Below are 13,765 nucleotides of genomic sequence, written 5' to 3' on the forward strand. Positions count from 1 at the left end.
GAGAAAATACTTGCTTTTATCTTTCTGGTAACAGACCAGTTTCCAGTCTGCAAATGGGGAAAGTAGAGACATGCAAGAGGAATAAACTGTTAGAGAGCCCCGCTGCGTGGGGGTGACACCCGCTTACTTTTTCTTATCCTTGTCTTTCTTGGTTTGCTGGGCCCCAGACTGTTGGGCCTGGGACTGGAGCAACTGGGCGGCTGCCTTCTTTTTCTGGAAATTGTTCACCTCCTCCTCCAGCTCCTTCTTCTTGTCTTCCACTTTCTTCTTCTCTTCTTGGTGTGTCCGCTTGAGGAGGTCGAATTTCTCGTGCAGCTGGAAAGGAGAGGAGGAGAACAAGCTTGAGGGAGGGGCTGGGACGCTTGCTGGTCTAAGGCTGCTTGCATCTGTTCCGAAACAACTGTGCTGCCTGTGGTCCAGTTCCCAGAGGGTACCATCTAGGGCTGAGCCAGGCAGAGGTCTGAAGAGCATCCTGTGGAGCCCTGTGCTCTATTGAGACTTGGATCCCTTAGAACTAAGGGAAATCTCTGTGCAGTTTTCCAGATAATAGAATACATATTCATTGTAAAAAGCATAAAGAAGAAAATTAAAATCATCCACGCTCCTATTAAGAAACTCATCTTATGGTAAGAGTAGTTCTTTTCAAAATAGATATTTACTTGGAGACTTACATAACGACTACAGATAGATGTATACATACTATTCAAATAAGAAAAGCATGTAGAGAAATTTCTGAACCTTGACAAACTGAATTTAGAAAAATATCACAATGCAGAAACAAAAACGAGGGGAGAGGGAAGAAGGGCGGGTGGGCAGGAAGAGAAAGGGAAGGAGGGACGGAGGGAAACGTCCTTACTGAATGATTCTAGATTTTTTACCCAGCATTCACTTGATACTTAAAGCCAACAGCAAATAAGGCTCAACTTTCCTTTCTCTGCAGCTAAACTTAGCTATTTAAGTAAACTCTAGGTTTCTCATTATCTACCATCAAGGCAAACCTATTTCTTTCTCTCAGTGGGATAAGTGTCACTCAGAAATCCATGGGGCCCGATTCCAATTGAGGTCCATGCAAACAGACTCTTATAAATTTTAATGTACCTCAGTTTATCTTTTAACAGGAGAAAATGAGTAATAGCCATTAAGCTATATCAGCTAAAGGTCATTGGGACCTTTAGCATTGGCTATTGGGTCATTTTAAAATCTGAAGAGAATTGATTCCTTCATTCTGAACTCTGTGAAAACTCTTATTGTAATGAAAATATTACTTAAGATGAAAACAAATTACTACTCATCACCATGTGAAATAATTTGTATGTCTGAAAATGTTCACTGTTACTTATTTTACAATATACTATGCACACATTTAGCAGTATATTTAGGGTATTATGTATAAGAAACAAATGCAAACAAAAAGGATACATTTACATTTAATTAAGTGATCTTAAAAGCTTCCACACTACATTAATCTAATGGCAACTAAATTAAGTTCTTGGTTTAATTTAAATAATATGGACATACATGTTTATATAATGAAATATATGTTGATCTGTACAGTCTTACGCAGATTTTGTGTGCTTAAACTATTTTAAAGTGGTAATGATTTAGTGTGTGTGCTTAATTATTAGAAAGAACTTCCATATCAAAAGTGATAGACCAAAAGCTCTAATTTGTGTTTTAAGAAACTTCTCAAAATAAAACTCATATAATCAATAAATGCTGCTTAAAAAATAATTTTAAAAAGAAATAAAAAAGAAATCTAGGAAGCAGTTACCCTGGCCTGGGTAGAACTACAATGGCTTTGGGATCGGGCCTAGAGATCTAAGATCTAGCTTTAGTCTCGGCTTTGCTAGTAAGTAGGTATGTGACTGCAAAAACCCCTTAACCTTTAGGACACTCAGCGCTACCATCTGTGAAAGAGGAATGAGACTGGCTGGCCTACTCTTCACACCCGGTTGGTGGGCCACTCCTCTGCTGGAATACACACAGCAAGTGCTTATCTCCGTGTCTCCCCTGGACGCAGGACAGACGGCTCACCTCTCTCTCCGCCTCTTTAAGTTCAGCTTCTTTCTCCTTCACCCTCATGACAAACATCTGTCTCATCTCTTCTTCTTTCTTCTGAAGTTCTCCCAGAAATTCATTCCTTTTTGCTTCATATGTCTCCTGAAGACTATTCAAAAGCCATAAACCAAGGACAGTGTTGTGAAATTGCATGATAAGAAATTTCAGTTCAGACAATTTCTACCCAACTGCTTCCTCAAAAGAGATAAGGCTGCCACTTACCAGGTTCAGGGACACATAAAATGGGACCATCTTTTTTTTAATTATGTGAGGATCAGAAAGACAAGCACATAGGAACCAGAGATGTGGCAGTAAGCACAGTATAGCACTATGTTGATGTTGTTTAGTCGCTACTCTTTTGTGACCCCATGGACTGCAGTCCACCAAGCTCCTCTCTCCATGGGATTTCGCAGGTAAGAATACTGGAGCAGGTTGCCATCTCCTTCTCTAGGGGATCTTCCCCACTCAGGGATCAAACCCGAGTCTCTTACATTGGAAGGCGGATTCTTTACCACTGAGCCACTAGGGAAGCCCCTAGCACTAATGGGATGTCTCTTACTGACCAAGCTGTCTGCTGTGTATATTCACCCAGGGTCAGCCTGGGCGGGCCAGTGTCTCCCAGATCAGTACCAGGCGGACACTGAAGACATGGTTAGAATTTTAGAAGATAGAGGGGGTGTGAGGAGAGACATGCATTGGCACTGGGGCCAGACAGAGCCATCAGGGCTGGTATGGGGTTCACAGCAGTTTACTGACTGATCTGAAGAAGGGCACGGCCTCTCACCTCAATTTTCTCTATATAAATGTGGATACAATGCCTTCCAGGGATATGAGTATGGGAGGTGAATGTGGGCAGACCAAGGAAAGCATCTCAGATAACATTAGTGCTGGATAAATGTCATCTTTCCGACTCAGCTCCCTCCAACCCCCAGTTTAGAAAACAGACTCAGTGAACCATTTAAAGAGATAATAGTATATCTAAAGATATTATAGAAAATTACTACACTTCAAGTGATATTATGAATTGTAAATAGAGCAGGGAGGAGTTTCACTGTTATTTTAAAACTCATCCACCTCCTGACTGTCTACAGAACTTAGGGCCTGGTATTTTAAAGCAAATGCCATGGACTCAGTTTCACCTCCAAATCAGAACAAATATATTTACAGAAAAACCACCGTTGGTGACACAACTTAGAAAAACAGACACCCACACCCACACAAACAGAGAAACATTCGTGGGTAAATTATTATTTCTAGCTCTCCCTTAAACTATCCCTAGAACAAGAGTTGTTACAGTAACACAAGTCTGCAGAACTGTCCACCTTTACCCAGGGACCAATTTCATCCATAGAGCTGGTTCCAAAATGAAGAGCACCTGTGGATGATCCCAGGCTCCATGCAGAGCCACCCCAGCATTCACACTTGTCCATGCAGAAGGAGAAAAAGGACATGCAGGTGGGGGGTGGGAGGGGGAAAATAGCAACATACTTACAAATGTCTTAATTAGGATTGTTTCTATTTCTATAATCAGTGCTCTTACTGGCTGCTGAAAATTAAGTTCTCCTGCCCTCAAGAGTATCAACACTACCTACCCAGTAAAGGACAGTGAGGAGTTTCAAGTTTCTGGAGGTATATTTGGCTTTCACATTATCTTAGAACACAAAAGCAAGTGTAGCCAACATTAGTGCTGGCTAACAATAGCAATATTTGGACTTCACATTTAAACTATACAGCCACAGATAAAGAGAAATGCACGGGATAATCAAGGTACAAAATAATTTACAAATATGATTTTGTTTGCTAGCTTCCAATAAACTCTTCAACACCATTACTTGGGTCAGAATTGTCAAAGGCAGAGGATAACTTGTCCCTGCTATTAAATTTTGGGAGGGAACCTGGTTTTTGTTGATTTTAAGATAATGAATACGTCTCCCTTTCCGAACAAGCAGTGGAAAACCCATTGGGTTCGCCAAAGTTTCATTTGGGTTTTCCCGTTAAGATGTTAGGAAAAAGTCCAAATGAACTTGTTGGCCAAGCCAATATTATAGAAACACCACCAAGAAACATGACTCAAAATGTGTTCCAGAGACCACTAATTTCAAGAAATCTTCAAAAGAAGCGATCCCAGGTTGAAAGAACAAAAGGAAGGTGCAATGTGTGACCTTGACCTCTATTTAGGAGAGCCCCAGAGTGCAGGGGCTCCCAAGCCCTGCAGCACATCACCATCGCCTGGGCAGGTTTTATTGGACTTTTCTAAACTCCACTCCTGGAGATACTGGCTTAGGTTGTCCGACAAAGGCAAAGCAATCTGTGTACTTCTTAAATGCTTCCAGGTGACTGGACAGTAACTAGTCTGCCAATCACAGTTTGTCTTAAGTGCTCTGAAAAGGCCTTTAGTTTAAAAACAAAACAAAAACCTGTTTAAGCTGATTAACTTAGAGCTCCCCCAATCTGTTTAACCATGGAAAGTTTTGTTAAGTGACCCACAGAGAGAATCTCCTTTGGGAAACGCTACTCGGAATTCTGAGAACGCTCAGAATGACTGCCTTCGCCAGTCCCAGACACAGCCTAGCTTAGGCTCCCGTCTCGGGAGATCCATTTTCAAACTGAGTCATGACCCAGTCGAGGGTCTTAACCCATCTGTTAAAAAAAAAAAGTTTAGAGACTAGGACAGAAAAAAACAGGATGCAGTGCAAACACGAAGAGCAGATATTGTTTCATGAAATGTATATACTGGATCATGACGGAGAACATATTTCAGAGTGAAGTTTGCAGCCCCAAGTTGGAAAACGTGTATCCCAGAGAAAGGATAGAATGATGCTGCTGCAGCCAGATGATCTGAACACCGGCTGCTTATGAGATGGCTGCATCCGGGAACAGGAAGCAGCTCTGGAGCTCTGACACTGGAGATGACAAGCAACATGCTGGAAAGAGAAACCCCACTCCAAGGAGTCCAGTGCAGTAAGTTTCTTAGATATGCATTCACAGATGACACTCCCCAGGCACCTGCCGAAATCCACATGTGAACGAGAGACACTGGACACCCTCCCAGATGCCTCCAGCCAGTGAACCCCGGTTTAAAAGGAACTGGCCCGATAGTATCCACTCAGATACCTAAGGGGATGACACCTTTTGCAATTTTTAGCTCTTCTAACTTCATTTGTAATTGTACTTACTAATACCCTTTTCCAAGGGGAGAAGTGAACAATATTTTCATGAGGCTTTAAGCCAGCTTGAAACACAGGCTTTTCTCTTCTCATTTTCTCTCAACAGCTCTGGGTAGAAGACGGCTCTGCCCACAGAGGTCATGGCAAAGGAGAACAAGCGCTGACACTCCAGCCCATCCTTCACTCAGGTAAGTCACGCAGCACGGGGCGTGGACCACCAGGGGAGGGCAGGCTGGAGTCCCACACGTCACCGGGGTTAGTGGAGGAATTTACACGCGAAAACGCGTCATCCTTACAACCACACGGTGAAGCTGGTATTATTATCACCACACATTTCATTGACGGAGAAACTCAGACACAGAGGAGCTTAGTCATCTGCGCAGGTCACACAATGAAGAAGTGACAGGGCTGGGACGTGCACCTCGGCCACCTAGCTCAAGTGGGAGCTTACCTCCCATGGCCAGGGAAGCAAGGCCTTGGTGCTGCTAAAAACAAATAAGTCTCAGGGGACTGAAAACTGTGTGACCTCAAGAGAAGGGCAGTAAAGGAGCACTATATATGACCTGAAAGGGAGAGTGACGGAGAAGGTGGTGTTTGGAGGTGTGGCAGGAGTGCTGGGAAGAGAGCAGTGGTGTCCCAGGAGATGAGCGGCAGGAACAAGACCCGTCCCCTCTTCTGTGCAACATCCCGCCCCCACTCATTCCCCCAATGCCAGCCAGAAAGGGGCCCGGGTATGGGGGACCTGAGTCCTGGGAAGGCACGGGTGCTCTGGCTGGAGTGAAGCATGAGCTCCAAGGCTTCGGGGCAGCAGGTGGAAAAGATGCACACCAGAACAAGCAGGAAGGGACTTCCCTGGTGGTCTCCACGCTCCCAATGCAGGAGGCCCAGGTTCGATCCCTGGTCAGGGAACGAGATCCCACAAGCTGCGACTGAGACCCAGTGCAGCCAAAATAAACATTTACAAAAATAAGGAAAAGCAGGTTGACACCTGGAGATATGTATGCGTAGTGACAGAGAGAAAGATTCTGCTACAAGACAAAAGACACACAACTCTGAATGCGGGCAGGTTGAAGGACAGTACTGGGCACAGACTTGGCTTTTGTGCCTGGGACTCACTTCCAAGGCTCAAATGCGGCCTGGCCCTGTGCTTGCCTGGCTCCTGGTTTGGTGTAATACTCAGGGGAGCCACCACTCATGAGCCTCGGCTTTCCAGACCTCTCTGTTTTATGGACACGTGGTATAAACACAGTGGCGCCCAGAGGGGAGGATGGCCTTCACTGTACGCCTGAGAAGGAATCCTCTACTTTGAGAACACAGAACCCTGGAGTCCTTCACTGATACTCCTCCAACCTCACCCTAAATGTCTTCTATGAGCATCCAGGCGTGATGACTTCGATGGTAAAATTCCAGGAAATCCTTCAAATTAACTGTGGCTTTTGCTTTTTCTTAACTGTGTCATCATTCACGCAGTGAACCCTCAGGGTCAGGCCCACAGGAAGTGCCCAGGAGGCTGGAAACTCCTCCAGGAGAGAGGCTGGGCTCTTTGTAAAGTGGTGGTTTCCAAGGAGAAGAAAACCAAGTTCATTTCACTTTACAACCTGCCAAGACTTGTGACTCAGAGATGACTTTTACATTCCAAGGATCTTGCCTGCGCAAAGAGGTCCACCTGAGGTTGAGTGAATGGGTCTCTAAGAGGAGAAACTGCTTCCAGGGTTCCCAGGAACTGAGGTGGTAGGAGGTGTTTATTTTTAGAAGGTCTACTTCTATTTCTTATTTTCTTATACAGGGAAAAGAGTAAAAGCCTTGGTAATACAGATATATTGGGTTGGCCAAAAAGTTCACTGGGATTTCCATACCATCTTTCATAAAACCCAAATGTTTTGGCCAACCCAATATTATATATTTCATGCTTTTTTGTCCTCAAAAAGGAACCCTCAGGCCAGTAGAAATGGAACCAAATGGGGAAGGGGAGATGTTGAATAAAGTAGGTTCTCTCCAAGTCTCCGGAGAAGGCAATGGCACCCCACTCCAGTACTCTTGCCTGGAAAATCCCATGGACCGAGGAGCCTGGTAGGCTACAGTCCATGGGGTCGCTAAGAGTCAGACACGACTGAGCGACTTCACTTTCACTTTTCACTTTCATGCACTGGAAAAGGAAATGGCAACCCACTTCAGTATTCTTGCCTGGAGAATCCCAGGGACGGCGGAGCCTGGTGAGCTGCCGTCTATGGGGTCGCACAGAGTCGGACACGACTGAAGCGATTTAGCAGCAGCAGCAGCTCCAAGTCTCAAGGACCTCCACCACCGGACTGGGAGGCCGGAGTAGTGGGCTGGACCCTGCTCTGCCAGGCCAGGCACAGTCTGCTGGACCCACCCAGCAATGCTCCTCGTGGCGGGCGCTAACCTGGCCTTGCAGGAGAAACTGTCGTTCACATGCAGAGACAGGGGCAGCAGCAGGAAACCCTCACCATCCAGGGGCCTGCATTACAGACTCCAAATTCCAGAGTTGAAAAGAACACAGCTGTGCTGAATGCTTAATATCTGGGGACGTAAACTACCTCTTTAACAGACTTAAGAAATAGTCACATAGAGTCTAACTTCAGCAGGCAGCTCACTGGCTCCAAGTGATGATCTAGTAGTCTAGGGGCTGCCAAATTAGAGCCTGAGGGGGAAATCTGGCCACTCCTGTTTTTCTAACTACAGTTTTATTGGAACACAGCTGAGAAATGGCATATTTCCTGCCATATCAGAAAACACGGATGTCACAGTCATCAGTGATCACAGTCCTTCAAGGTGAGCTGGTGAGCCCTGAGGGAACTCAGGAAGGAGAATACTTGCAACCTAGCAGCCATCAGACCCCAGCCACTCCCCGCTGTGAGCCCCAAGGGAGCTCCGGAAGTGAAAACCACAGGATACCAGCCTGGGATAGCCAAAATGCAAATGAAAGGGACGACTTCAGTGAGCCCAGACTCTCGCGCATCTTCCCATACAGAGAGAAGCCCTAAATTCCTTCACTTGGGTTATCTGGTTTTAATTAACAATGATCAGTTCAGACTACCTGCCCTTTGTGGCAAAACTTCTATATAACCTGATGGATCCTCCCCTGGTCTCCTCAGAGCAGTTCTCTCAGGGTTACTTGAGATGCTGTATCCTGGGCTTGAAGTCTTTCCCACCAAATATTAAAACATAACTCTCAACTTTTAGGTTGTGAATTTTTTTTTAACAGCCACACAGCCACATCTGTTCTTTTAGTTAGGGTCTCTGGCTGCTTCCATCCTATAAGGGTGGAACTGAATGACTGGGACAGAAACTGCATGGTTCATAGAACCTACCGCATTTATTTCCTTGGTGGCACATTCTAGAAAAGGTACTCCTACTAGATCTTACTATCCCCAGATCCACCCCAGTTCCTCATTTTACAGATAAAGAACCTGAGGCCCAGACAAGAAGTCCGGTGGTAGCAGGACCAAGACTTGAACCCAGACTGATGCCCCCTCACCCTTCAACGCTGCCCGGGTTTGAATGACAGTGGAGACACACGGGTCTCATTGTTCTGCAGTTCCTTCTGTTCCATCTCTATGCATGGGGGTGGGGGGGGAGGAGGAGAAAATCTCTATGAAAAAATAAAGATGGCCTCTGCCACTATCAACTACCATTTTCCTCCAGCTTAATAAGCACAGAGTAGGCTTGACTGTGTTGAGGCTATTTTTTTGGTCAAGTTTCTATCAGCTGAACCTGTGCACACAAAAAGGCATCCTCTACGCTGCCTCAGAAAGCACATTACTGTGGCTGAAGAGGGTCAGTTTCAAAAGCCCCCAGGGCAGGACTAAATGGTGCAAACCCGGCTAAAAGTGAACATCTCAGTTAGAAGCCCTTTCTCTGGGGTCTCCATTCATTCTCGCAGGATACACAGGAGCACTCTAACCAGGAAACCAGCCCAGATCTCACAAAACTATCTCTAAAGCGATTCCAAGAAAATAACCTCCACCCATCCTAAAGGCAGCTCAGATCCCAGGGAGAGAGTCTGCCCCCACTGCACACAGGCTGCCTCGGGCACATTTTGGGAGGTAAATGTGTGGCCAGCCGGCTCCTAGACATCCAAGTGTGAGTTACAGGTCAGCCACAAAAGCAAAGCAAAACAGCCTACTCCAAGGAACTGTGGCCCCCAACTGGTACAGCCACAGAGCAGACACCCCATATCACCTCAACTCAAATCCCCATTAAGAAACTACAAGAGGGTGCTCACTTCGGCAGCACATATACTAAAAAATTTGGAACGATACAGAGAAGATTAGCACGGCCCCTGCGCAAGGATGACACGCAAATTCGTGAAGCGTTCCATATAAAAAAAAAAAAAAAGAAACTACAAGAGGGACTTCCCTGGTGGTCCAATGGCTGAGAGTCTGCCTGCCAGTGCAGGGGACATGGGTTCAATCCCTGGTCTGGGACGATCCCACATGTCTCAGGGCAACAGTTCTTGAACCTGTTCAGGCAACTACTGAACCGGAGTGCCCTAACTGCTGAACCCTGTGAGCCTAGAGCCCGTGCTCCAAAACAAGAGAAGCCCCCGAAATGAGAAGCCCGTGAACTGCAACTCGAGAGCAGACCTCACTCAATGCAACTAGAGAAAGCTGGTGTGCAGGAACAAAGACCCAGCACAGCCATAACTAAGTAAGTAAGTAAGTAAATACATATTTAAAAAGAAAAGAAACTGTATGAGTTTAGTATGGAAAAGTGATTCTCTCCTGTACCAGGAGGTGGCAAACCCACCCCAGCAGCCTACCTTCCTCTGCCTGGCTGACCCTCCCCACCACTGGTTTCTGACCAGGCCTGGCCTTTGCTGGGCCACTACCTCTATAGCACATCAAGCCTGGGATGCAGAAGTCCATGGGGTTGCAAAGAGGCAGACACGACTTAGCGACTGAACAACAATAACCACAAAACTCTACATTAATCTCCACACTCTCCCCTTCACATTTTGCCTCTTTATCTCCATCCATCAACGGTGTGGGGAAATACATAACAAACATTCTGTAAGTTATTCCCTTTCCTACTCACTCGTGTTCTTAGAACTGTATGGATTCACTGAAATCTAGTAAGAGCACTTCCAAAACAGAACTGCTGGCAAGGTTCAACCTTCAGTCTGGCTGGCAAAAATGAACAGGGCAAACTGTAACAAGCAGCAACACCTTTATAAATGCCTGGACCAGGCATCTATATGCTTGTGTGAGTATAACAGGGTTCAAAATTCATGCCCATCACTTCCAACTTGGGCAGATTGCTGACACTCTCAGTACCTTTGCTTCCTCGTCTGTAAAATGAGGATGCAGTAATGACACCAGGTACATCAGTTACTCGAGATGATGCAAAGTGGTTATCGCAATGGCTGGCAATACATGCTATTAATCCGCCCTCACCTGCCCCCCCGCACTTGGATATCTCAATCCAGTGAGTGTTTCTGCGAGACTGCTGCCTGGGGGAGCTGATTGCTAGGTGCCCACATACCTGAACGGCTTGCTGTCAGGGTCGGTGTCCTTGAAGCCCATCTCCTCGAGCTTACAGCGCCGATATAGTTCATAATGGCGGGTATGAGTCTGTTCTCGTAAATCTTCCATATTCACACGGATCAGCATCTCTCGGAGTTTCACAAAGTCACAGTGGTTTTCATTCTCCACTGTGAGAGATGGGGAAGAAGGCAGGGAAGGTTCTCAGCAGCCATGTCATTAAGATCTGGAGTGATGCTTCTAAGATGTTGTTACCATGGCTACTGAAACCTCTGAGGTCTCAAGGTCACCCGAGGATCCTCTACTGGATCCTCCTTCCACCCCTAACATAGACAGGATTTCTGACATCGGTGATGACTGTGACTGATGACGAGGGTGACTGCTGAGTGCATACTGACTGCTGAGTGCAAGGCACCCTGGGGGGAGCTCTGCAAATACTGTCTCGACTCTGTAACAATTCTGCCAAGCAGGCTACGTGACTCCTGCCCCCCAGATGCAGAGCGTGGTTCTGATGAGCAGGCTGACCTCCCAGACAGATGGAGCCGAGTCTACATCCAGACCTTGTCACACCTGGTGATTTCTACCCCTCCATGCTGTCGGGACCTGTACAAGGCAGCTTTTATGTACCACCTCCTTTAATTTTACCAACAACAACTTGTTGCTGTTGTTGTTCAGTTGCTAAGTCGTGTCTGACTCTTCGCAACCCCATGGACTACAGCACAGCAAACTCTCCTGTCCTTCACCATCTCCTGGATTTTGCTCCGATTCATGTCCATTAAGTCAGTGATGCTATCTAACCATCTCATCCTCTGCTACCCCCTTCTCCTTTCGCATCAACATATATGAAGAACATCTTCTTATTGCAGGGAATTTAGGAAGATTCATAAACACTAGAATCTTCCTACACATCTCAAAGGTACTGTGCTTTCTCAGTTCTCATAGATTTGCTGCCTTTATTCAGAACAAAGAAGAAGGAGTACTGATGTATCTTAAACTGATGAAGGAACTTTCTTTCTGCAGCCACCCTACTTAATCCATAGCATTGGATAACCTCCTTCACAACACACAAGGGCAGGCAACAGAATCAGAGACCTTGCCCAACAAAGTGACACAGGAAAAAAATGTCTTCAGGTTACAGACTGTGGTCATGTCCCCGAGTGCCAATTACAGGTCACTTATTCTCATAATTCTCAGATACTGACTGAGAAAACGTTTCATTAGAAGACAATTTTTCAGGAGATAATGGAGAAACAAGTATCATCTTGTTTGCAAGAAACTTTTTGCAGCTTTCTGATACTTGGCTGATGAAACTGGTTGAAACTCCCAGGGAAGAACTCTCTTCACTCAGGAATTTATAGTAAATTCCCCACACCACCCAGCATTCCTGACGGGCTGCCTCATGGGCACAAAGGCTCTGCAGACACTTCTCTCAGTTGTGTACCGGTCTCCCCATTTCTTTCCTTCCTCCACGAGTGCCAGGTGTAAAACCCAGCGGCCCCCTTCTACCCACCCATGTCGAGTTCCCGCATGGTCACTCTGGGGGTGACAGCTGAGGAGCGCCTTCCCTGTGATGCCCACGTACATACCCTGCACCACACCCCAGGGGTACTGCCTGGCCTTCGCCATCTTGTTGCCAATCTTCACCTCTTCGGTGCTGCCGACCACTGCAAAAGGGAGGTGGACCTGCCAGCAATGGAGGACAGAGAGTGGTTACCCTCCCCAAGTGGCAAAGATGGGCCCTCACTGCCTCCACACGCCCCCTCCTCCTGCAGGCGTCTCCTTGGGGTCAGAGAAAAGGCAGAATGAGGGCAGAGGAGGGAAGAGGCTCGACAGCCCAGTGGGAGTAGGTGTCATGGATCTGACCCCCCTGCAACCAGCTACCAAGGCTCTGATGTGGCTAGATTCCAGGGGAGACTGGAGTCTTTGCAATTATATACATGGTAAATGACGGACCTCCAGTGCCTGACAGTAGCAACTGATCTATGTGGTTACAGACCACTTGACAGGAGGCTGGTAAGATGAAGAATTTTTAAGTTTTATTTACTTTTAATTCATTTACACTTAAAAGGAAGCAGTGTGAAACAGCTTTCCCGTAACTACAACTTTATGGTTTTGATAGGACTGCACTTCACTTGGCATCAAATTCAAATCTTCTTAAAAAAAAAAAAAAAAAAGAAGAGGAAGAAGCAGTTATGTCAATGTGGACGTAAACATGAAGGAAAACTATCTTTTTTGTACTTATTTCATATTGAAAAACTTTGAAGTATGTGACGAGTAAGTTAGGCAGGTGTCCAAGTTGGGATGTGTGTAATTGTAACATGTACATTAGGGAATTCCCTGGTGGTCCAGTGGTTAGGACTCTGAGCTTTCATTGCCATGACCTGGGTTCAATCCCTGGTCAGGAAACTAAGATCCTGCAAGACTTGCAGTGCAGGCAAAAAAAAAGACCAAAAAAAAAAAAAAAAAAAAAGAAATACACACACACACAGAAATGACATTTTTGATATACTAGGTTAAATAAGTTCTTAAATTCATCTTTTCACTTTTAAAAAAATGTGGCTACTGGAAAATTTTAAATTCCTTGTGTGGCTCATACTGTATTTCTATTGAACAGCATTGCTTTTGACAGTTGATCACTGCACAAAATTCAAGTGAGAAAATTACGGGCTCAGGCCTTGCATCCAGACTTACCTTGAGCAGAGACGCTATGTAAGACACCTGGCTATGCCATGCTTTGTGTCAACATTGATTTATTTGGTAACTACAGCTACATTCTGAGGAGAAAGCAGTGATTCTGTCTTTTTCCTATTGGCAGGTAAGAGTAACATTTGAAATGGCTGCTCTGCGATTTACTGCTGATAAATAATCAGTAATTATTTACTGATTTACTGCTCCCTGATGCAGGGTCCTTCTGCTACAGATAAACTGAGAAAGATGATGCTTTTAAAGCCAAATCCTCTCCCACAGAGAGCTTGGCAGAACCCTTGGCCCAAGCTGCCCAAGTGCTATTCTGTCTCGTGCTCATGGTACTTTATA

At 45.7% G+C, this 13,765-nt stretch overlaps 1 protein-coding gene and 1 non-coding gene across 7 annotated transcripts in view; one reads left to right on the forward strand and one right to left on the reverse strand.

Moving 5' to 3' along the window:
* The window catches only part of SEPTIN11 (septin 11), a 96,723-nt gene that overhangs the window by 9,108 nt on the left and 73,850 nt on the right, over positions 1–13,765 (reverse strand). For all 6 annotated transcript variants that reach the window (XM_081584544.1, XM_081584522.1, XM_081584511.1 and 3 more), the window contains exons 6-9: positions 12,316–12,412; positions 10,731–10,899; positions 2,035–2,167; positions 128–315 (exon numbers count right to left, since the gene is read on the reverse strand). In XM_081584544.1, the coding sequence (XP_081440670.1) occupies positions 128–315; positions 2,035–2,167; positions 10,731–10,899; positions 12,316–12,412 (587 nt within the window). The remainder of the gene's footprint in view (positions 1–127; positions 316–2,034; positions 2,168–10,730; positions 10,900–12,315; positions 12,413–13,765) is intronic.
* Positions 9,464–9,573, forward strand: LOC145521612 (U6 spliceosomal RNA). Its single transcript, XR_014065535.1, has one exon. It is a non-coding gene; the product is annotated as a U6 spliceosomal RNA (small nuclear RNA).

Source organism: Giraffa tippelskirchi, chromosome 1 (genome assembly GCF_054371585.1).
Source record: "Giraffa tippelskirchi isolate mGirTip1 chromosome 1, T2T-mGirTip1v1.2.pri, whole genome shotgun sequence".
Taxonomy (NCBI): Eukaryota; Metazoa; Chordata; class Mammalia; order Artiodactyla; family Giraffidae; genus Giraffa; species Giraffa tippelskirchi.